The sequence below is a fragment of the Monodelphis domestica genome, chromosome 2 (genome assembly GCF_027887165.1).
Source record: "Monodelphis domestica isolate mMonDom1 chromosome 2, mMonDom1.pri, whole genome shotgun sequence".
NCBI classification, from domain to species: domain Eukaryota; kingdom Metazoa; phylum Chordata; class Mammalia; order Didelphimorphia; family Didelphidae; genus Monodelphis; species Monodelphis domestica.
In genome coordinates, this window is record NC_077228.1 from 541,753,838 (window position 1) to 541,774,456 (window position 20,619).

General features: G+C 55.1%; 1 protein-coding gene across 3 annotated transcripts in view; it reads right to left on the minus strand.

Moving 5' to 3' along the window:
• Positions 1–13,461, minus strand: part of USP40 (ubiquitin specific peptidase 40) — a 60,197-nt gene extending 46,736 nt beyond the window's left edge. The window contains exons 1-8 of one of the 3 annotated variants that reach the window (XM_056820133.1): positions 13,310–13,461; positions 11,247–11,465; positions 8,644–8,711; positions 7,190–7,303; positions 4,520–4,684; positions 3,925–4,071; positions 3,331–3,474; positions 1,546–1,674 (exon numbers count right to left, since the gene is read on the minus strand). In XM_056820133.1, coding sequence (XP_056676111.1) covers positions 1,546–1,674; positions 3,331–3,474; positions 3,925–4,071; positions 4,520–4,684; positions 7,190–7,303; positions 8,644–8,711; positions 11,247–11,465; positions 13,310–13,421 — 1,098 coding nt within the window. In that variant the 5' untranslated portion in view covers positions 13,422–13,461. Of the gene's footprint in view, positions 1–1,545; positions 1,675–3,330; positions 3,475–3,924; positions 4,072–4,519; positions 4,685–7,189; positions 7,304–8,643; positions 8,712–11,246; positions 11,466–12,652; positions 13,252–13,309 lie in introns of those variants that run through there. The other 2 variants (XM_056820132.1, XM_056820134.1) reach the window with 2 other exon arrangements.
• Between the last annotated feature and the right edge of the window lie 7,158 nt (positions 13,462–20,619).

A 20,619-nucleotide genomic window follows, 5' to 3' on the forward strand; every position in this document is an offset into this window, starting at 1 on the left:
TCTACTTCCTACAGGGAAAGCCATATTTATCCAAACCAGATCTAGCTGTTGGGCAGGGCTGCTTCTGATTGACTGGGTCCTAAGAACTCAAGTCTGGAATCAAAGTGACTCATCCGCAACAGGGTAGCTTCCAACAGAGACCATCACTTCTACGTGTCCTCAAAAAGAATCTCAGGATCGCCATCCCCTAATCTCTAGAGGTGCCATGGGACAATAAGGCCCATCCATCCATCCATCCATCCATCCAGTCCACCCCTCTGCAGTGACACCAAACCTTTCCATTCACAGGGAACTCTATTTGAGGCAGCAGAAGTGTTTGAAAGGGGAGCTGGACTGCAGCTGGGGGGAAGCCATGTGATTACAAGAGGCAGCAGGGAAAGGGCTGCCCATGGAGCCAGCTTTGGAGTTCCATAAAATGAAGGAGTGGGGCTCCTCCTCAGTCAGGGCTGTCCTTATTGGTCACGGCCATCCTAACATGGTTGATCGTCCTCATCAATCATGATCACCCTCATCAATAATGATCATCCTCTTTGGTCATGGCCATCCTAATAGTCATGGTTGGTTGTCCTCATCAGTCATCATGGGTCAGAGTCACTCTCATCAGCTGGAGTCATCCTCATCCATCACAGGTGCCCTCCTTGGTCAGTTGGGGTCATCCTCATTGGCCAAGGTTGGTTTTCCTCATTGGCCAGTCATCCTCATAAGAGCCCTTCTTGCCCCCACCCTCCCCATTTCCTACCCTGGCTCTAAAAACAACAATCAGATCAATGCCACCAGACCACCTGTCCCTGCCCATCACTCCAGAATGGAAGCTCTACGGAGACAAGAACTGGCTCCCGTGTCTGCATTTGTACCCCCATCACGTAGCTCAGGGCCTACGTGAGAGCAAGGGGTTTGTGAATGGCTTCCCATTCCACACAAACTACTTTCATCACCAGGCCCACCCCATGGGGAGGGAGGGGGGCAGATACAAAAGCCCCGCATCCAGAAAAGACCGGCCATCAAAGCTGGGGACCTCCTTGGTGTCCAGGTAAAGAAAAGAGAGCTCCAGGAGTGTGGGTGACAAGGCCAAGGAGGAGGGGACTCCACGGCAGGAAAGAAAAACAGGCCCCCAAAGAGAGCAGGCAGCATGTGGAGCAGAGGAAAACATGAAAGCCCCTGTAGCCCTGACCACAGCCCCCACGTCCAGCCAGAGGCTTCCTGGAGGAGGCAACAAGGACAGAGTCAGTGAGGGTGGAGAAGAGCAGCCCAGCCAGAGCAGGAAGGGGGATGCTCAGCTTTGGCTCGGCAAATCGGGGAGATCCTCCAGGTGCCCCCAGGAGGATGGGAGCCTTGTGGTCCTCATGACTCTGCTCGCCCTGAGCCACTTCCTGCCTCTGCTTCCTTCTCTTCCTCAAGGAACTGTCTCAGCTGTGGCAGGAGCTGCCTCGCCAGGAATGGAATCTGACTTCCACGGGCCCCAGAGCACCCTCAGGCTTGGTCTGCACCCCATGAGGGCCCGAGCCCCCTCCAGAAGCAGCCCATCAGGCCGGCGCGCACGCTCACCTCCAAGTACCAGTTTCCCAACTGGTCAACATCTTTAATATACACATGATAATGTCCTCCATAGCAGCCACCTTTGTGTATAATAACAGAGAAGAGGTCATACACATACTCTGAGTCATCCAACTCACTCTAAAAGGAAAAGAAGGAAAACGTGTCAGCGGTCGCTGGTAAGACCAGGAGCATGGGGGGACAGCCCAGAACCCCAGGAGTCCTCACAAGGGGCTGCTGCTCCGTAGCGAGGCGAAGTCCCTTCAAGAGAAACTTCAACCCATCACTACAAAACCGACAGCGGATGAATCTGGCACAGCTGGCGGCCTGCCAGCCCAGGCTGCTTCTAGGCCGCCAGTGGGTGCGCCGGGCCCAGAGGCAGAAGATGCAGGCTCAAATTCAGCCCCGATGCTGACTGGCTGAATTGCCTGAGCAAGCCACTCCCCTTGTGTGCCTCAGACACCTTGTGTGTAAAATGGGGATCAGAGCGGCTCCGCAGCCCAGGCTAACCTGAACGCGAGTCCCGTGTGGTTCCTTTCCGAACGTCCAGCCAGTCACAGGCCCTAACGGACTCACCCAGGTCTGTCTGTCTGTGGGCCTTTCCCGAGCTCAGAGCCAGGGATGGGGTCATCGGCCCCCTGACCTCCCCCGGGCGGATGCCCCCTACATGCACCCTGACCAGACTTCACAAAGTTCTGCCTTTTCTTCCCCTGGAAATGAGAAGGGGGAAGGAGAGTGGCTCGTGCCCAGCCTGGCCTGACCACGGACAGCGGCTCCCTGGGCCATCTGGTGGGATCTACGGACTTTCCCAGAAAAACCTGATCCGCTGGCTGGAGAGGCCCTGTCATGTACGTCCAGTTAGCCGGGAGGACAACTTTTTCCATCCAAATTCATGGAGCCCCAGGCAAAGAGCCCCTACGCTGGCCAGTGCTGCCTCGTCCACCACTCCCAGGCCGGCTGGCCCTCAATCTGAAATCCTGTCCACTTCTCTCTCTCCCTGCCCACGGAGTTTCTAGAAAGTTCTGTTTTACAGGGAAAGCTCTTGTTGGATGTGAATTTGGTTGAAAGCAATGAGGAGGATGTGGACGGCGGAGGGCGAAGGACTCAGAATTCAAAGGAGGGCAGAGTTTCCTCTGGTGAGCAAAACTCTCTAACCCCCCCCAAAATCCAAAGGCCAAGGCCAGGGAATGTCCCTGCTCATGACCCATTTCCTGCCACAAAGGCAGGGACCCCAGGAAACGTGGCTGTGGTAAGAGCCAAATCCCACCCACCAAATGTGGAAAGAGCACAAGACCCAGCTCACCAAGGAGGGTGCCCTTTAGCTAGGCTCTGGACCCTCTCACTATCCCTGTGGGGAAGTGTCATTGTGGTGTCCATTTTACAGATGAGGAAGCTGAGGCACACACACAGGTGAAGGCCAGGGTCACCCAGCCAGGAAGAGTAGCCTTGGCAGGATTTGCACTCCAGGCCTTTCCCTCTTCAAGCTCAGGAAGGATTACTTACCTGCCTACATTCAAAGGGAAGAAGACTGCCATTCCATGAGGGGCATTTCGGGGCTGCTGTGGGGTCTCTGAAGTAAATGCTAAAAGCACTCACTTCACCCTGTAAGGCCTCCTGATCCATCACCCACCTGGGGTTTGGGGTTGGTTGGTTTGCCCCCAGGAGGAATCCGAGGGCCTAAGCAAGGCATTTGGGCCAATGGTTGCCCAACTCATCAGTGACCAGGGGTGGGGGATCACCGGGGGACACAGCCCCCAGGGACAGCCCCGAGGGGAGGGGCAGAGAGAGCGTGCCAACCTGCTCACAGAAGGGCTTCAGGTCCATCTGCAGAGGGAATGTGTAGGCGCCCGTCTCCTTGTAGCGCTCACACTTGGCAAAATCAAAATTAAATCTGAGCAGCGAAATCGTCAGAAAAGGGGGCAGCTTCCGCAACTGGGCCGACTGCGGAGACAAAGCCAGCTCTGAGAAAGGGGCCACCCCACAGAAGCCTCCGGCCCCATCTGTCCACTCTCACTGCCCACAGCTCCCCTCCCGGCTGACACTCGGGGTCTCTCCGAGGCCGCACGGGGCAGGGAGAATCCCGGGCCACGATCCCAGCCCTCCCACTTTTCAGAGACAACTGAGGCCAAGCAGGGACCACGGACCAAGCCAGGGAAGTCGGGCATTAAGCTGTGCTTGTGAGCCTGGTGAGGAGCCAGCCCTTGAGAAGCCTAGGCATGCCAACATGCCAGAGGGCATCCTGGGCACTCCCAAAGGACTGGCAGAGACCACGTGCCCAGTGCAGCTTGGCCACAGAAAGCCCGAGGAAGCCAAAGGCCATTCCCCAGACTGGGCCTCAGTCTCCCCATCTGTAAAGTGGCGATCACCACTGGGGGATGCTCCCTCCCTCACCTTGACGGCACTGACGAGCTTGTTGCAGGCTCCACAGTGGTACAGGTTCTCTCCATCGAAGAATTCCTCTTCCACATACATGCTCCAAAGGGCCTCCTCAAGGCCAGACAGGTCCTTGACAGCCACTGTCAAGTCCAGGAAGTCCTCCTGCAGCCCGGGGAAGGACAGAGTCCACTCGTGCTGCCCGACCCAGACGCCCAAGTCCGTGGACTCAAGGGGCCGGAGCAGCAACATGGATGGCCAGCCACTCCCTCCTCCCCCGGCCCCCCAGTGCAAGGAGCTCATGACCAGCCCACCCCAAATGGCCTCACGGACGGCCTGGAAAGAGCCCCCCAATGGAGAAAGCGGGAAACTGAGGCTGCTCCTCTGGGGTCATCCAGTCAGGAAGGGCCTGCAGAGGTCCTCCAGGCTTCCCCCCCCTGGCCCCTGGCTGCCGATGGGCCTTGGGGCTTCGGCTTCCCCAGACAGGATGACAGAGAACCCACTCACTCCTGCCTTTGCCCTTCCTTGTATGGACAGGGCTGGCGACCTTGAGGGGGTGCCCCGGCTGTGCCCCTGGGCCCCACAATTCCCACCCCCAAACGTCCTGGCCCACCTGCCTCTCGCTGACATTCTCGCACTCCCTGCACATGATGTGGTTGACCACGGTCCCATGGTAGAGCTGCTGGATGAGGTCGTGGCCAGAGGTGCCCACCAGTGAGCTCTCCAGTGCGCTAAAGAGAATCCGGTTCAGCTCTTGTACATCATGCTGTCTCATCTCCTGCAGAAAGGAAGGTCCCAGAGAACGGGCGCCTCGCACCCACAGCACCCACCTCACACCCAGACCGGGCAAATGCTGGTCATACAGGGACCAAGTAGGAAGGTGAGCCTGAGTGATAGACAAGTGGGAATCCGAGGAAAATGAGAAAGAATTGCAACTTTCCTACTTGACTCTTAAAACCAACCAGCAAGAAACTAGCAAAGTATAGGCAGGCCAAGGCTTTGGGGACCGGCTTTAATGAACCAATCATCTGGGATCAACATGCAGGAGAGGGTCTCAAAGGACCTGCTTTAATGAACCAATCAACTGGGATCTGAATGCAGAAGAGGGTCTCAAGGGACCTGCTTTAATGAACCAATCAACTGGAATCAACAAGCAGGAGAGGGCCTTGGAGACCCGTTTTAATGAACCAACATCTGGGATCAGCAAGATAACGGAGAGTAGGCAGGGAATTACACAAGGCACTTCCTGCCTAGAAGGGCCTCCCAGCAGAGGAGGGGCAAAGGCAGAGGAGACTTGACAGTGGTAAGAGCTGGAGTCCGCAGTGGGCAAGAGAGCAAGCACAGTGCAAACCTTAAAATTTCTTAGACTTGTGAATGTTGGAAATTTCACCATTGGAATGTGAACCCCATTGGCAAGGGAGGTTCCTCCTCCTCCCTTCTTAAGATTACTTTAGGACAAAAACCTTTTGCTAAACAATGGAAAGGGCTTTGACCTATGTTTAAGCATAGAACAGGAAGTTCTTTGAGTCATGATTGATTTTAGAATTGATACAATAGAGATACTTGGAATGACAGAACCACGTCTTGGAAATTACAATCTCCACCCTACTCAGTCCTAACAGGATTTAGGAAGGGCTGCAGCATAGATCAAAATTTAATTATTCTAATCTCCACCCTACTCAGGTTAACAGGATTTAGGAAGGACTGTAGCAAAGGATCAAGATTTAATTATTTGAGAATATGACCTTCAACAGACATGTGCAAAGCCACAGACCTCTGGGCGGTCTTGGGTTAAGCTAGAGCCACCATTGGCACAGACATGGACAGTGATTGGTAGATGTGAGAACTGAGGGGAGGGAACTTGGATGGTTTCCTTAAAGATAGCGGGGTCTGAGGACGAAGGTGGTTGGTTGGAGAGGTTGTGCTCTGAGAAGCTTGCTCTGAAGGAAGCTGGAGGTGGAGGCCCCTGAGACTGTTTCTCCCTTTTGGTCACGTAAGTGATAGGGACTGATCTCTTTTCTTTGCCTCAGCTATCTAAGGGCTTGGGCCTTTTGGCCCAGCCTAAACAGAAGAGGTATTTAAGCCTTAAGCCCTATTCCCTTCTCTCCCCTTTCTCTCTCTCTCTCTCTAATACCTTTCTTCCTCCTGTTTGTAATTAAACTCCATAAAAGGTTGACTGCTGACTTGAGTTTTCATTTAGGAATTACATAGCTGAATTCCTTGGCGACCTTAAATTAATATATATCAGTCTTTTAAAGTGATTTCCTTGTCACAACAGAGAGCATGGCCTGGCTGATATGGGGGGGAAAGGACTCGGGCAGCAGATCCTTGGGGCTGTCATGGGCTGTGTGACAAGGAAAATCACTTTAAAAGTGATTTTCCAGCTGGCCAGAGAGCTGGGGAAGGACGGGAGGAGGAGCTGGCACCGGGGACTCTGTGGAAGGGTCGCCGTGGCTTTCCCTGCCATCATTAAGCTTCTCCCTGAGGAAGGGGAGGTGAAGTGTGATGGTCGGAAAGCTGGACATCAGCCGAATTCAGGCCTGCCCTGACGCTGGGGCTCTGGGCAATCTCTGAAACGCCACATGGCACAGACCGGCAGAGGCAGCGTCCTCATCTGGGAGTCCCGAGTTCAGGGAGATCGCAGGCTAGTCAGCATCCCAACCCTTCCCTGGGCTCAACAGACTGCACAGGAGGATGCCCCAAAGACGCTGTCTAGAGTTCCTCGGCTTCTTCCCAAGTAGGCAGTAAAAAGAAAAAGAAATATACCAAAGCCACCCCAGGCCCGTTGCACCCCAGGCTCTGACGGGAGGACAAGCTCTGTGCTTTGGATTTGCTTGGCCAGTCCTCCCACTTCACTCATGAGGAAAGAGAAGGCAAAGAGAAGGGACTTTCCCAAGTAGCCAGCAGCCTAGGACACAAAGCCCCAGGTCCTAGGCCATGCTGGCCCTCTAGGCTCCAGGGACAAGGCCCAGGGAGAACTGAGAGGCCCAGAGCCTTGCCCAGAGTTGCCCAGGTGGCCTCGAACCCGGTCCCTAGGAGCTATTGAAAGTGGCATCAGGCTGCCTGTCCACATTACGCCCCACCCCCCTTCAAGGTTGCCTTTAGAGAGCTGGGTCAGGACCAGCCTGGCCTGGCCATTATTTCTTCTGAGCCCCTTCCCTCCTCCCACTCATGCCCACATCGGTCCCAGAAGGGGAGGCGCACATAACTCTCTGGGGACAAGCCAAAGATGTCCTGCCAGACCCTTTCCTGACACGCTGCCCCTAGAGCGCCGGAAGCCTACCTCACTGTTGCTCCAGCCAAAGCTGTCGGTGAGGTCGGTGGTGGACGCCGCCTGCTGGTCTGAGAGCAGCAGCTGAGTAAACAGCCGCTGTAGCTGCAAAGGGATGATCCGCACCTGGACAGAGGACAGATACATTCCTCCCCTTAGGCCCCAGATAGGTGGGGGACTGGCAAAAGGCCTCCTCAACGTTGGCCCAGGAGCCAGGGCTGCCTCCCTCCCTTCCCTGGGAACATGGAGGGTCAGAGGAAAATCTGAGGGGTCGCACGTAAAACTGAGCCTGAGCTCTGCAAAGCCGCATAACTCTGGTCAGTTTACACCAAGGCCCTGGTGAGGCAGCCGTCACCCTCCCCAGACCTCCGTTTCCTCATCTCTGAAGAGCTGGAGCTGAACTCGGGGGCTTCAGAAGGGATTCGAAGCCAGAGAGCAGAGCCTGGGAATCAGGACTCTCGTGGAATCAGGACCAAACGCACCCGGCAGTGGGGAAGGATGAGCCTCTCCGGGCTCCACCTTTGGCCCCCAAAGACCAGTCATTCTAGCACCACGTGGAAGGAAACAGGGCCCTAACAGCACTCATCAAACACATATGGGCCAGAATTGTGCCTCTGCTCTCCAAGAGCTGCCCGGAGAGCCACGGGGCCTGAGCACAGTCTTTTCCCTCCCTGGGCCTCAGTTTCCTCATCTAAAGGACCTGAGAAGTTGGGTTTGCCGGCCTCTGAGGACCGTCTGCATTTACGCTGGCCCAGGACCGAGGCAGGCCAAAGCAGGGGAAGGCCATCCCCCCAGGGCCAGCCAAAGGTCGATCGCTGCCTCGGTGCCATTGACTTGTGAAGCCAGTAAACCTGGGACAGCTTTGGGGGTGCGTGCAGACCCCGGCAGGGGTCAGGGATGCTGGCAGGAGTGAAAGCTGGGCTTAGTTAACGAGGTTTCTCGCAGTCATGGGGGCCTTCCTTGGTTCCTGCGAGCCAGGAAGTGTTCCTGCTGGGCTCTCCCCAGAAGGGGGCCTATAGCAGGGGCCAGAGCACCGACGCACTCCAGTTCTGACCGCCTACAGTTGGCAGAGCGGCACAGAGTTCCCTCCTCCACCAGGAGCTCCTTATAGCGATGGAGGCCCAAACTGAGGGCTCGGCTGGCATCAGAGGCGCAAACGTCAGGAATAAAGACGTGCCTTTGCCCACCGGGGCAGGGTGAGGGTGTCCGTAACCCGGAGAGCCATTTGGGGGCTGCAAAGGGGCCCGGCTGCCCTCACGGATGTCCTGGCGGGTCCAAGAGGAAATCGGCTCGGAACCCGTCCAGGCAGCTCAGGCGATGGTCAGGCTGTGGCCACCCAAAGCCCGGACACTGCCTACAGCGACAGGAGCTTTGGAGGCTGCCCTGTTCCATGCTGAGCTTGGGGTCCTGTGAGACCCCCCGAGCACTTTCCCACGAGCTGCTCCCTAAACGTGTGCCTCGGGTACCTTGGCATCGGGGTCGTCCTTGTCCTCCAAAGATCCAAGCTCTTCGGGATCCAGAGCAAACAGAGCTTCTACAAAGCAAAGGCACACAGGAAAGGCGGGTCATGTTGGACCGGGTCTCCCTGTCCCTGCCTCCATGGGCCAAGGAGCCAGGACAAAGCTGAGGCAGCCAGAGCCTGCGGGCGGCCTGCGGAAGGGCAAGGGGAGCAGCGGAGCCAGCGCCAGCCAGGAAGGGCTCTCCTCTCCATCTCCTCCGCCTCGCGAGAAGAGAATCCCTCGGGGGGGAGGGGGCATCCCAGGGCTCCAGGTGGAACCCCGGCAGCCCCTCCGGGCCCCTCCAGCTTAAGATCCAGGCCCCCAGGAGGGACCTGGGAGGAGAGGACTTGCTCAGGCACATGATAACTGAGCAGCAGCAAGATGGGCCCTACAACATGGGTCCTCTGACGGCTTTTCCAGCCTGCGGTGAGCCCTTGGGACGGGCCCGTGCCTGCTGCTGACTGGGGAGGAGTTCGTCCAGATGAGGGCCGTCCGGTCGCGTCCACCTGTCTGTGCTCCCCGGGGCTTCCTCGGCAGAACCCAGAGGCACCTCAAGAGAGCAGTCCGCCCCTCAGCTCCTTCTCCGGTGGCCCTCACGACCAAGCACCCAGGAGAGGACCGGACCAGGCTCCTCTGACAGGGGAGGAGGCCAAGTGACTTGCTCTAGGTTCATACGGCTAGAACTGTCTGAGGCTGAACTGGAACTCAGAGCTTCCTGACCCCACTGGGGGGGAGCAGAGAGACAGCGCAAAAAAGGACGCCACTGTATCACCTCGAGAATCGGAGAAGAGATCCCCCTCCCGGAGTCCAGCCCCTCCCGGCCACAAGCAGAGCCACCTTCTAGCATCCTCCCATCAGAGACCACCCAAGGAGGTCTCCAGGACCACAGACAGTGCTGCAGGGTGTCTAGCCATCCCCCCCCCCCCCCCCCAGGACAAAGGTCTTTGGCCAAGTCTCTTTCTACTTAGCTTCTTTGTCTTTAAAATGGCAAAAATCATGTTCCCGCTACCCCTTCCTCACTGGATTGGAAGCATCAAGGGAAAAAATGTAGACACTAATCCTAAAACTGAGAGACAGAGACAGAGAGAGACAGAGGGAGAGAGAGAGAGACAGAGAGATAGACAGAGAGAGAGGGAGAGAGACAGAGACAGAGACAGACAGAGAGAGAGACAGAGACGGAGAGCGAGAGAGAGACAGAGAGGGAGAGACAGAGTGAGAGAGACACAGAGAGAGAGACAGAGAGAGAGAGAGACAGAGAGAGAGACAGAGAGGGAGAGAGAGGGAGAGAGACACAGAGAGAGACAGAGACAGAGAGAGACAGAGACAGAGACAGAGAGAGAGAGACAGAGAGGGAGAGAGAGACAGAGAGAAACAGGGAGAGAGAGAGACAGAGAGAGACAGAGAGAGAGACAGAGACGGAGAGGGAGAGAGAGACAGAGAGGGAGAGACAGAGAGAGAGACACAGAGAGAGAGAGACAGAGAGAGACAGAGACAGAGAGAGACAGAGACAGAGAGAGACAGAGACAGAGAGAGAGAGACAGAGAGGGAGAGAGAGACAGAGAGAAACAGAGAGAGAGAGAGACAGAGGGAGAGAGAGAGACAGAGACAGACAGAGAGAGAGACAGAGACGGAGAGGGAGAGAGAGACAGAGAGGGAGAGACAGAGAGAGAGACACACAGAGAGAGACAGAGAGAGACAGAGACAGAGAGAGAGACAGAGAGGGAGAGAGAGGGAGAGAGACACAGAGAGAGACAGAGACAGAGAGAGAGAGAGAGACAGAGAGGGAGAGACGGAGAGAGACAGAGAGAGAGAGAGAGAGAGACAGAGGGAGACAGAGGAAGACTGAGAGGGAGAGAGAGAGAGACAGAGAGAGAGATAGAGAGAGAGAGAGAGAGACAGAGACAGAGACCAAGAGAGAGAGACAGAGAGGGAGAGAGAGACAGAGAGAGACAGAGACAGAGAGAGAGAAAGAGAGAGAGAGAGACAGAGAGGGAGGGAGGGAGAGAGAGACAGAGAGACAGAGAGACAGAGGGAGACTGAGAGGGAGAGAGAGACAGAGAGAGAGATAGAGAGAGACAGAGACAGAGACAGAGACCAAGAGAGAGAGAGAGACAGAGAGGGAGAGAGAGACAGAGAGAGACAGAGAGAGAGACAGAGAGGGAGAGAGAGACAGAGAGACAGAGGGAGACTGAGAGGGAGAGAGGGAGCACCAGCCTCCATACTCTCATTTTGGGGTTACAGAAACACTCCCAACAGCAGCAGGGACACCCCCTCCCTGCCTTGGTATTCCGTCTGAGGTCAGACATGCTCTGAAGGCTGCCCAGACACCAGACAGTCCACTCTACCCAGAAGCCTTCAGGCTGCTCTACAAGGATCACCCAAAATGCTGTTGGTCCTGAACCCCCCCTGTGGCCCTTGGAGACTCAATGAGAGCTCGGAGGTGGCCGGCTAGGGGCCACCTTCGGGTCCAGCCTCAGTGCCCGTCAGAGACAGGCCTGGAAGTCGGAGCTCCCCTTATGCAGGCTGCAGAGCCCCAAGAATAAAGGGCTGCCACCAGGGAAGCCACCTACCTCGGAACTCGGGGGTGAAGTGCAGCGTCTGCAGCAGGGAGTTGAGGTAACAGGTGCCCCCCTGGTTCTGGAGGCCGCACAGGCGGGTGAGGCCCCGGGGTGGGGAGGGCTCAGGGTGCAGGGCCTTGGATTTCCTCCCTCTCTCCCAGCGGCTCTCGGAGATGGAGGGGAAATCTTCCTCAAACAGGTCCCCAAACATCCTGAAGGCCCGAGGCTGCCCTTGAAGAACAGGAGAGACCCCTGACCACACAGACTGGGCCCAGCCCACCCCCTAGAAGGGAGCATTTGCCATTCCCGTGGCTGCAGGGGAAGCACGAGTCTGCTTCTCTGGGTGCCCCTCACTAGGAAGCCCCAGGCTGGCATTTGGGGTGCCCCAGGAGGAGGGGGAGCAAGTGGGTGGCTGTTGCCGGTGGGTTGCTTCCGTCTCAGCTGAGTCTTTGGGACCCCAGCTGGGGTTTTCTCAGCAGAGACACTAGAGCAGTTTACCCCCTCTGGCTCACTGTACGGATTAGAAAACTAAGGCAATGGGGGGAAAGGGGCTTGCCCAGAGCCCCACAGCTAGGAGGTGTCTGAGGCCAGATCCGAACTCGGGAAGGAGCATCTTCCTGACTTCAGGCTTGGCATTCTAGGAGGGGCCCCGAGTCCAAATCCTCCTTCTGCTTCTCAAGCCCCGTGTGAGCTCGGGCGGCCGGGTTCCAGCGGCCAAGCCATCCCTACACTCCCCCTCCTTGAGGTCTGGGCCCTCGCCAGGCTGGAGCCCTGTGGCAGAAGAGGGGCCCTCCGTCCCAGAAGCTCTCGGACCCAGAGGGCCACCACTGCACTTTCCAAATGACGAAGCAAAGGCAAAGGACTTGGCCAAGGCCACAGCTGGGCCTCCATCACTGACCAGCTCTGCCCTAAGGGCCCTCAGACCCTGGGGAGGAAGGGGCCCCCCACTGCCCTCCCCCCAGACTAGACAACGTTCATCTGCTGTCCATTGGGGGGGGGCCTAAGGAGGAGGGTCCAAGGGTCAGAAGGGCCTGAGTGCAAGTTCCACCTCTGGCACCGACTCCCTAGACAAGGGCTGGTGATTCCAAGAGACATTGGTGGTGCTCCCAACAGTAATGGGTGCACAGACCTGCGATCCCATTTCACAGATGAGGCCAGAGGCAGGAAAGGGCCAGGGCCAGCCAGCTGGGAGGGGTTTGAGGATGGATTTGAACTCTCAGAGTCCTTCCCCTGGAGGCCTTGGCGACCCCAACCGTAAAGTGGGGAAATGGTCCCCTCCCTCCCCTCACGGATCTCTGCAGCCCCGGCCAGCCTCGATGTCCCCACGGTGGAGGTCTGGGCTCACTTCCCGCCCTCCGTGCCCCTCGGGGCCTGCTGACCGGGGCTCCCTACTGCCCCCCGTCCCGGCCCCTTCCTACCTGGGCAGCCTCCTCTGCCCCAGCCGGAGGGGCCCTTCCCTTCAGCCTCAGCCCCTTCCCCGCTCCCTGTGCTTCACTTGGGGTCTCCCCATTAGACTACAGTCTCCAGGAGGGCAAGCACGAGCTGCCCACTGCCTGGTCTGGGCCTGGATTCTAGTCCCGCTTCTGCTTCTCTGGGGGGATCCAGCCAAGGTGGGGGGAGGGTGCCAGCGGGAGTCCAGAAGCTGGAGAGCTACAATCAGGGTAACTACGTTTCACTTTCTGATAACTCCCGGGACCGCCCTGGGGGAGGGGCGGGGCCTCCTCCTCAGGACCCAGAGGACCTAGAAGCCCCGCCCGCCCAGACCACGTGACCAGGCCGGGCCCGCCCCCGGGATGGAGGAAGGGGCGGACCTCGGAGCTGGGTTCCAATCCCTGCCCGGCCTCAGTTTCCCCGCCTAAAAAGGAGGCCCTTGCGGCTCCAGGGAGAGGTCCCCGGATCCAGGTCCAGGTCCCGCATCGTCCTCTGGTGGAGACCCCAGACCAGGAGTCGCCTCACGCCCCCTTCCTGGGCCTCAGTTTCCCCGCCGGCAGAATGGAGGCGGAAATGTCTAGGCCCTGCCCCTGCCCTCCTGAAGTGGACGCCCCGCAGTCCCCCGGCCCCCAGGGCCCGCTCACCGCTAACGCCCGGCCCCCCGGCCCCGCGACCCCAACGGGAAGAGAACGAGGAGGGCGCGGCGGGACGCCGCCATCTTGGTGCGGGGGCGCCGTCGCCTCCCGGGCGGCCCATGCGCCTGCGCGCGGACTACAGCTCCCGTCGCACATCGCGACGTGCGCCCGCTTCTGTCGCCCCGAGAGCCCGTCTCGCAGAGGCTTGTGGGGATTGTAGTTTGTAAGCCTGCCTCCGGCCAGGGGGCGGAGCTGAGTCCTCTTTTCCCTGCCTCTGCTGGGCTAGAGGAGAAAGCAAAGACTTGGGCAGGACAGCTGGAGGATTCGCAAAGTCAAGGGGACCCCTTCGTGTTGTGGTTGGAAAAACCGAGGACTGGGCCCTACTGCCCAATGGAAACCCTGCCTCAGCCCCGTGGATTCCCTCCCTCGGAGCAGCACCCTGTTAGCAGGGAGGGAAGCCAGAAGGGCTTGGCCGGGAGGGAGCTGGTCAGGCCCGAGGGGGCAGAGAGCCCAGGAGGGAGAGGATTGCCACAGGATGAAGGAGATCTCCTCGTCCAGCCTGGAGCAGGGCTGAGAAGGCCCCTGACACCGGCCAGAAGCTGGTCCTGGAGGAGGAGCCCAGCCTCGTTGGCCTTTCTCCCAGCTGGCGCCTCTTTGGGTCCTGCTGTTCACAGCGGAGCGGCCTCTGGCAGCAAGCAGGCGGCCATCTGGAGCAAAGACCTTGGCCGCCTCGGCCTCCTTATCGCCAATGCGCCCGGCCTTCCCCGAGGACGCTAGAGATCGTGGCAGGAGAGATTGAACTGGGCCTTCTCGGTGCCCGCTGACCCCTCCCAGGGTCCGGGACGCATCTCTCTCCTGACCCTCAAGGAAGGCCGGAGAGGCTTCGCGTGCCGGCCGCAGTCCCCATGTCTCAGGACTGAAAGCCAATGGGGCCAAAGCCTAACGGGCGGACAGCCTTAATGAGTGTAGGAGGTAGATTTGAACTCATTTCCTGTGCTTTGTCCACTGAGCCACATAGCTGCGGAATATCTTGAAGCCTCCCTTCTAGCCAAAGGGGCTCCCCACTGCGCCCACTGTGGGATAGTCCGTCGGCCGCTCGCTCTGCTCCTCCAGATCTGTGTGCCCTCTCAGGGGACGCTGCCTATGTGAGGCCTGGCTTTTACGTGTGACCCTCACCTTCCATCTTGGAAGCAGTACTGGGTGTCAGATCCAAGGCAGAAGGGCAGTCGGGGCTGGGCCATGGGGCTCAAGGGACTGGCCCAGGGTCACCCAGCTGGGAAGTGCCGGAGGCCACATTGGAACCCAGGACCTCCCTCTGCAGGCCTGGCTCCATCCACGGAGCCACCCAGCTGCCCCCATGAGGCCTTTCTTCATCCCCATCAGAGTGGCTCCCCTCCTCCTAGGAATGGACGTTGCCTTCCTTTTGTACGTTACCCTCTGTATACCTGTCCATGGGCTACGTGTGTGTACATGCATGCATGTCCATATCCGCCGCCTTGTACCCAGGGCGCCCCCAAAGGCTCGGTGCAGTTTTCAGTTGTAGTAGGACTGAATAGGCTTTATGTATGTATGCACACGTGTGTTTAGAGGCACACATGGAGGTGAAGTCAAGAAGACCTGAGTTCAGATCCCACCTTAGACACTAACTGTGTGCCTCTGGGCAAGCCACTTAACCTCTGCCTGCCTCAGTCTGTTCTTCTGTAAAATGGGGATGATAGTTGCTCTTCACATGGATTACAGGTTCAAAGCCGTCGAGAGGCTGTATGAGTTCACGGCACCTAAAGGAGGTCACCGCCCATGTTGTTGGGGCCAAACAAAGGCCCCCATGGCAGTGCCAGGCTGCTGGGGGGTCAAGGGGCTGCCAGAGAGCCCAGGGCATGTACTGACAGCGGCCTCTTGGCCCCAGGCACCCCCAGCCCTCAGAGTCGTGGGCACAGGAGGAGTGCCAGGTCGGGAGTGCAGCCCCGATTGCCCCAGGTCCCGGGTGAGCCTGACACCCATGGGAGTGGCCTTGGCACGGGTTCCCAGCACCTGAGTGTCCCTACTTCCCCGGAGGGCAGAGTCCAAGCCTTGTGTGACCATCCCCACTCACTGCAGAAACAGCCCAGTCACGCTATGGCCCCAGCTGCCCTCAGGCAGATACTCCATGGCCAAGGAAAGCAAAGGGGAGCCAAGAGCTGGCAGGTGGGTCCTCGGGGCCTCCGGCTCCCCCCCCAGGCGGCCCAGCTCTCTGACGTGAGCCAATCCCAGGGGAAAGGCTGGACTTCGTGAACAAACACCCTTGCACTTGCTGTTCTCACTCCTTGTGCTACACGTCAGTGTGAATGAAGTAGGGTGGGACCCAAGGGTGGTGGCCTGCAGGCCTGTCCCGCTCTTCCTCGCCCCCTTCGGCCTTTTCTTGGCAAACATAATGGAGAAGTTGGCCATTGGCTCCTCCGCTCCATTCACTAAAACTGGGGCAAACGGGAGAAGTGACTTGCCCAAGGTCACACGGCTAGGAAGTATTGCTGAGGCCCCCTCTGAACTCAGGTCTTCTGTTTCCAGACCAGGCTCTGTCCACTGTACCACAAAGCTGCCTGACTCAAGATTAGAGTCAGCCAAAAAAGGGCCTCAGCAGCCAACTAGTCCAACATGGAAACTGAGGCCCAGAAAGAAGAAATAACTTGTCCAAGGTCACCCTGGCAGATTTGGGGATCCAGGCCTCCCCGGGGGGCCATTTCACAGTCATGAACCCCGAAATGTCTTGATCTGGTCACAATATTGCCATTCTGTCTCTCCCTCTCCATTACCCTCCCCAAACCTGTCTCCAACTGTTTCCCAGACCACCCCCCGTACTAGCCGTTCTTCCTCCCCTTCACATCCTGACCCATTGGTGAACCAGCCCAACTCTAGAAGTCTAGAAGCTTCCTCTTCCCTCAAGTCTTTGTCCCCTCAACCTGTCGCTGACCATGCCCAGACCAGCCCCAGCCTTGGCTCTCTCCCGCCACTCGCTGCTACGGCTTCTCCACTCCTGTTTGCTGAACAAAGCTGGAGAAAGTCATGAAATCCTGCTGCCTGGGTCCATTACAAGCATCCCAACTGCCCCAGGCCTGCCACAAGGCCTCCCGCTCCCCCTCTGCCCAGTGGCTCCTCAGAGCTCCCTTGGTGACCCCTTCCCCACCTCGGCAGAGATTCTTGCCTCGGTTGCATTCACGTGGAGCTTCCTTTTCTTCCTTCTGCCACTCTCCTCCTTCACCTGGCCTCATGAGAAGAAAGAGCCCTCCTGATCAAAGCGAGCCCTCAGCCTGCACAAGCGACCCCTTCCATCCCGTCCTCTCCCCCAGACTGTCCCCTCTCTCCCTTATCTTGGCTTTCCCCTGTCTTCTGGCTGCTTCCCTGCTGCCTGCAAACGGGGGTCCTGGAGAAAGCCCTGCTTGACCAACCATTCCTCCCAGGGGGAGCAACTCCTCCAGAGCGACCTCAGCCTCTTGTCCAGACTCTCTTCTGACCCCTCCACAGACCTCATCGCTCCCCAGCTGGGCTCTCTGCCAACTTCTTCATGATCTCCCAGTCGCCAAGCCCAATGGCCCCTTTCCCCCTTCGTCCTCCTAGACCTGCCTGAGGCCTCGGACACCTTGGCTCACTCTTCTCTCCTTTCTAGCCTTCTCTCTTGGTCAGCCCTCTTTCCTGGTCCTCTTCCTCATCTGACCTCTCCTCCGTCCCCTTTGCTGGATATTCACCCAGGTGCAATGATGGGGCTCCCCCAAGGCTCTGCCCTCAGCCCTCTGAGCTCTTCCTGCTTACTATTTCATTTGGGGATCTCGTCAGTTTCTATGGAGTCACATTGTCTCAGCTGAGGATTCCAATCTACGTATGGAGCCATGCCAGGGTTGAGAGCGCCTCCTTCCTCCCAGGAGCTCGGGCTCAAAACCAGATATGAGCTTCAGTCTCCATTTTCTCTCACAAGGAAGTCCTGCCCTTTCTGCTTTTGCAACATTTCTCCTCTTGTTGGTTTATTTGTGTTTACGTCTAGATTCAATTTTCATCATTGTTTTCCAGTATTTTGTGGCATGTGTTCTCTTCCTACTTGCTGTCCCTTCTCTCTCCCCAAGATGGCAGGTATTATGATAGAAGTTCTACATGTGCTGTCATGCAATCCATATTTCCATGTTCATCATGTGAAAGAAGACACATATCATTTGCACAAGAGAAAAATTCATGAAGGAAAGAAAGTAAAGAATGGGATGCTTCACTCTTCTTTGTGCCTTTTCCATCATGGTACACTTGGAGTTGTCGTAGATCCCATCAGCATTGCTGATAATAGTTAAGTCCTCACCATTGATCATCATCTATCATTGCTGTTGCTGTCTAAAATTTTCTCCTGGTTCTGTTCACTTCACTTTGCATCACTTCAAATAAGTCTTCTCAGGATTTTTTGTGATCTTCATGTTCCTCATTCCTTAGAGCACAATAGCATTCCATCACCAATATATGCCACAATTTGTTCAGCAACTCCCCAAATGATGGACACCCTCCATAATCTCCTATTCTTTGCCACCAGAAAAAGAGCTACTATAAATATTTTTATGCAAGTAGATTCTTTCCTCCTATCTTTAATCTCTCTGGGATCCAGACCTAGGAGTGGTATTGCTGGATCAAAAAGTATGCACAGTTTTATGGCCATTTGGCCATGGTTCCAAATTGCTCTCCAGAATGGTTCACAGTTCCACTGACAGTGCAACAACCATTAGTGTCCCAATTTTCCAACATCCTCTCCAATATTCATCATTTTCCTTTTTTGGTCATGTCAGCAGTCTGCTAGGTATGAAGTAGTATCTCAGAGTGGTTTTACTATCCATTTCTCTAACTAATGGCAATTTGGAGCACTTTTTTCATGACTAAATATAGTTGTGATTTCTTCATCTGAGAACTGCCTGTTCATATCCTTTGATCATTTGTCAATTGGGGAATGCCTTGTGTTCTTATACATTTTTCATGGTCCTCTATATATTTCAGAAGTGAGGCCTTTGTCAGAGAATGTGTTATAAAAATTTTTGCCCAGTTTGTTGTTTCCCTTCTAATCTCGGTTGCATTGATTTTGTTTGTAAAAAACTTTTCAATTAATGTAATTAGTTGTCTATTTTAAATCTCTATTTCTTGTTAAATCATAAATTCTTCTCTTGTCCTTAAGTCTAACAGGGAAACTACTTGGCAATCTCCCAATTTGTTTATGGTCTCATGCTTATTTCTAAATCATGGATCAGTTTAGACTTTGTCTTGGTATATGGAATGAGGTGTTGGTCTATGCCTACTTTTTGCCATACTGTTTTCCAGTTTTCCCAGCAGTTTTTGGCAAATGGTGATCTTTTGAGTTTATCAAACATCAGTTAACTATGGCCATTTATTATTGCATATTGATTACCTGATCTAGTCCATTGATCCACTTCTCTATTTCTTGACCAGTATCAGAGTACCTTGCAGCAGCATCTCTTAAATATGCCCCCTTGTCCTCTCTGACCCTGGCCCCTGTAAGGGGTAAAATTAGTGGTTATTGACTGAATACTAGTGGTCACAAGGGATTAATTCAATCCCAATAAAATGCTCAAGTCAGTTTGGGATTTTTATGGTGGTTTAATTACAATAGAGGAAAGAAATTAAGAAGAGAAAGAGAAAAGGGTATAAGATTTCTCCAGCCTAGCCTAAGCCAAGGGAAGTTCAGAGAACTCAGCCATGAGGCCTCCTTAGAAGATTAAAACTAGCTCGACTTGCAGCCACGAGGTTTACTCCAAGATGAGAGGTCTCCTAAGAGGATAGTGCTTTAGGAGGTAAAGGAAAAGAGGAATCAGCCTAACCATTCACCCAGGTCTCTCAGGGAATACGCCACACCTAACCCACACTACAGAGCTTCTCCAGTCACCTCACCAGCAAGCCACAACCCGCCAAACTGCCAAGATGCCCAGCACGCTGCCACGAGCCACACCAGTTAGAGAGAGAGCCACATCTCCATGAGAGAGCACAGAGAGAAGAAGTGATATGAAATATATAGACCGTTTTTTACATGACTTCCTGCATCTCACATGTACCAATGGTAGTTTAAGCTTGACTTAGGACAGCCCAGGGGGTCTTTCAGTTGTTTCTTATTTGTCACTTGCTAGCACATGTCTGTTACAGGCCATCCTCCTCAACACTTAATGCTTAAGTAGGGGTGTAGACATTCCTGGTTGCTAGGATTATTTTTTTACTTGTCTAGTCTTTTTTTTTTAATTTTTATTTTTTTCCCATTTGAACTAGTTCATTTAGTCAATTTAGAACATTATTCCTTGGTTACAATAATCACATTGTTTCCCTCCCTCCTCTTCACCAACCCTTCCCACAGCCAAGGTGCAATTTCATTGGGTATTACTTGTTTGTTTGTTTGTTTGTTTGACCATTATCTTCTGTCTTGGAATCAATACTGTTTATTGGTTCCAAGGCAGAAGAGTGGTAAGGATAGGCAATGGGAGTTAAGTGACTTGCCCAGGGTCACACAGCTAGGAAATGTCTGAGATCAGATTTGAACCCAGGACCTCCCGTCTCTGGGACTGGCTCTCAAAACACTGAGCCACCTAGCTGCCCCCAATTGGGTATTACTTGTATCCTTGATCAGAATCTATTTCCATGTTGTTGTTTGCACTAGGATGTTCATTTAGAGTCTACATCCTCAACCACATCCCTTCAACCCATATATTCAATCAGTTGTTTTTCTTTGGTGTTTTTACTCCCATTGTTTCCTCTGGATGTGGATAGTGGTTTTTCTCGTAGATTCCTCCAGGTTGTTCAGGGTCATTGCATTGCCACTAATGGAGAAGTCCATTACATTTGATTGTACCACGTGTACTGGTCTCTGTGTACAATGTTTTCCTGTTTCTGCTCCTCTCACTCTGTATCAATTCCTGGAGGTTGTTCCTGTTCCATTCCTCCAGTTTATTATTTTGAACGCAATAGTATTCCATCACCAACATATACCACAATTTGTTCAGTCATTCCCCAATTAAAGGGCATCCCCTCATTTTCCAATTTTTGGCCACCACAAAGAGTGCAGCTATGAATATTCTTGTACAAGTCTTTTTCCTTATTATCTCTTTGGGGTACAAACCCAGCAGTGCTATGCCTGGATCAAAGGGCAGACAGTCTTTTATCGCCCTTTGGGCCTAGTTCCAAATTGCCCTCCAGAATTGTTGAATCAATTCACAACTCCACCAGCAATGCATTAATGTCCCGACTTTGCCACATTCCCTCCAGCATTCATTCATTTCCTTTTCTGTAATGTTAGCCAATATGCTGGCTGTGAGGTGATACCT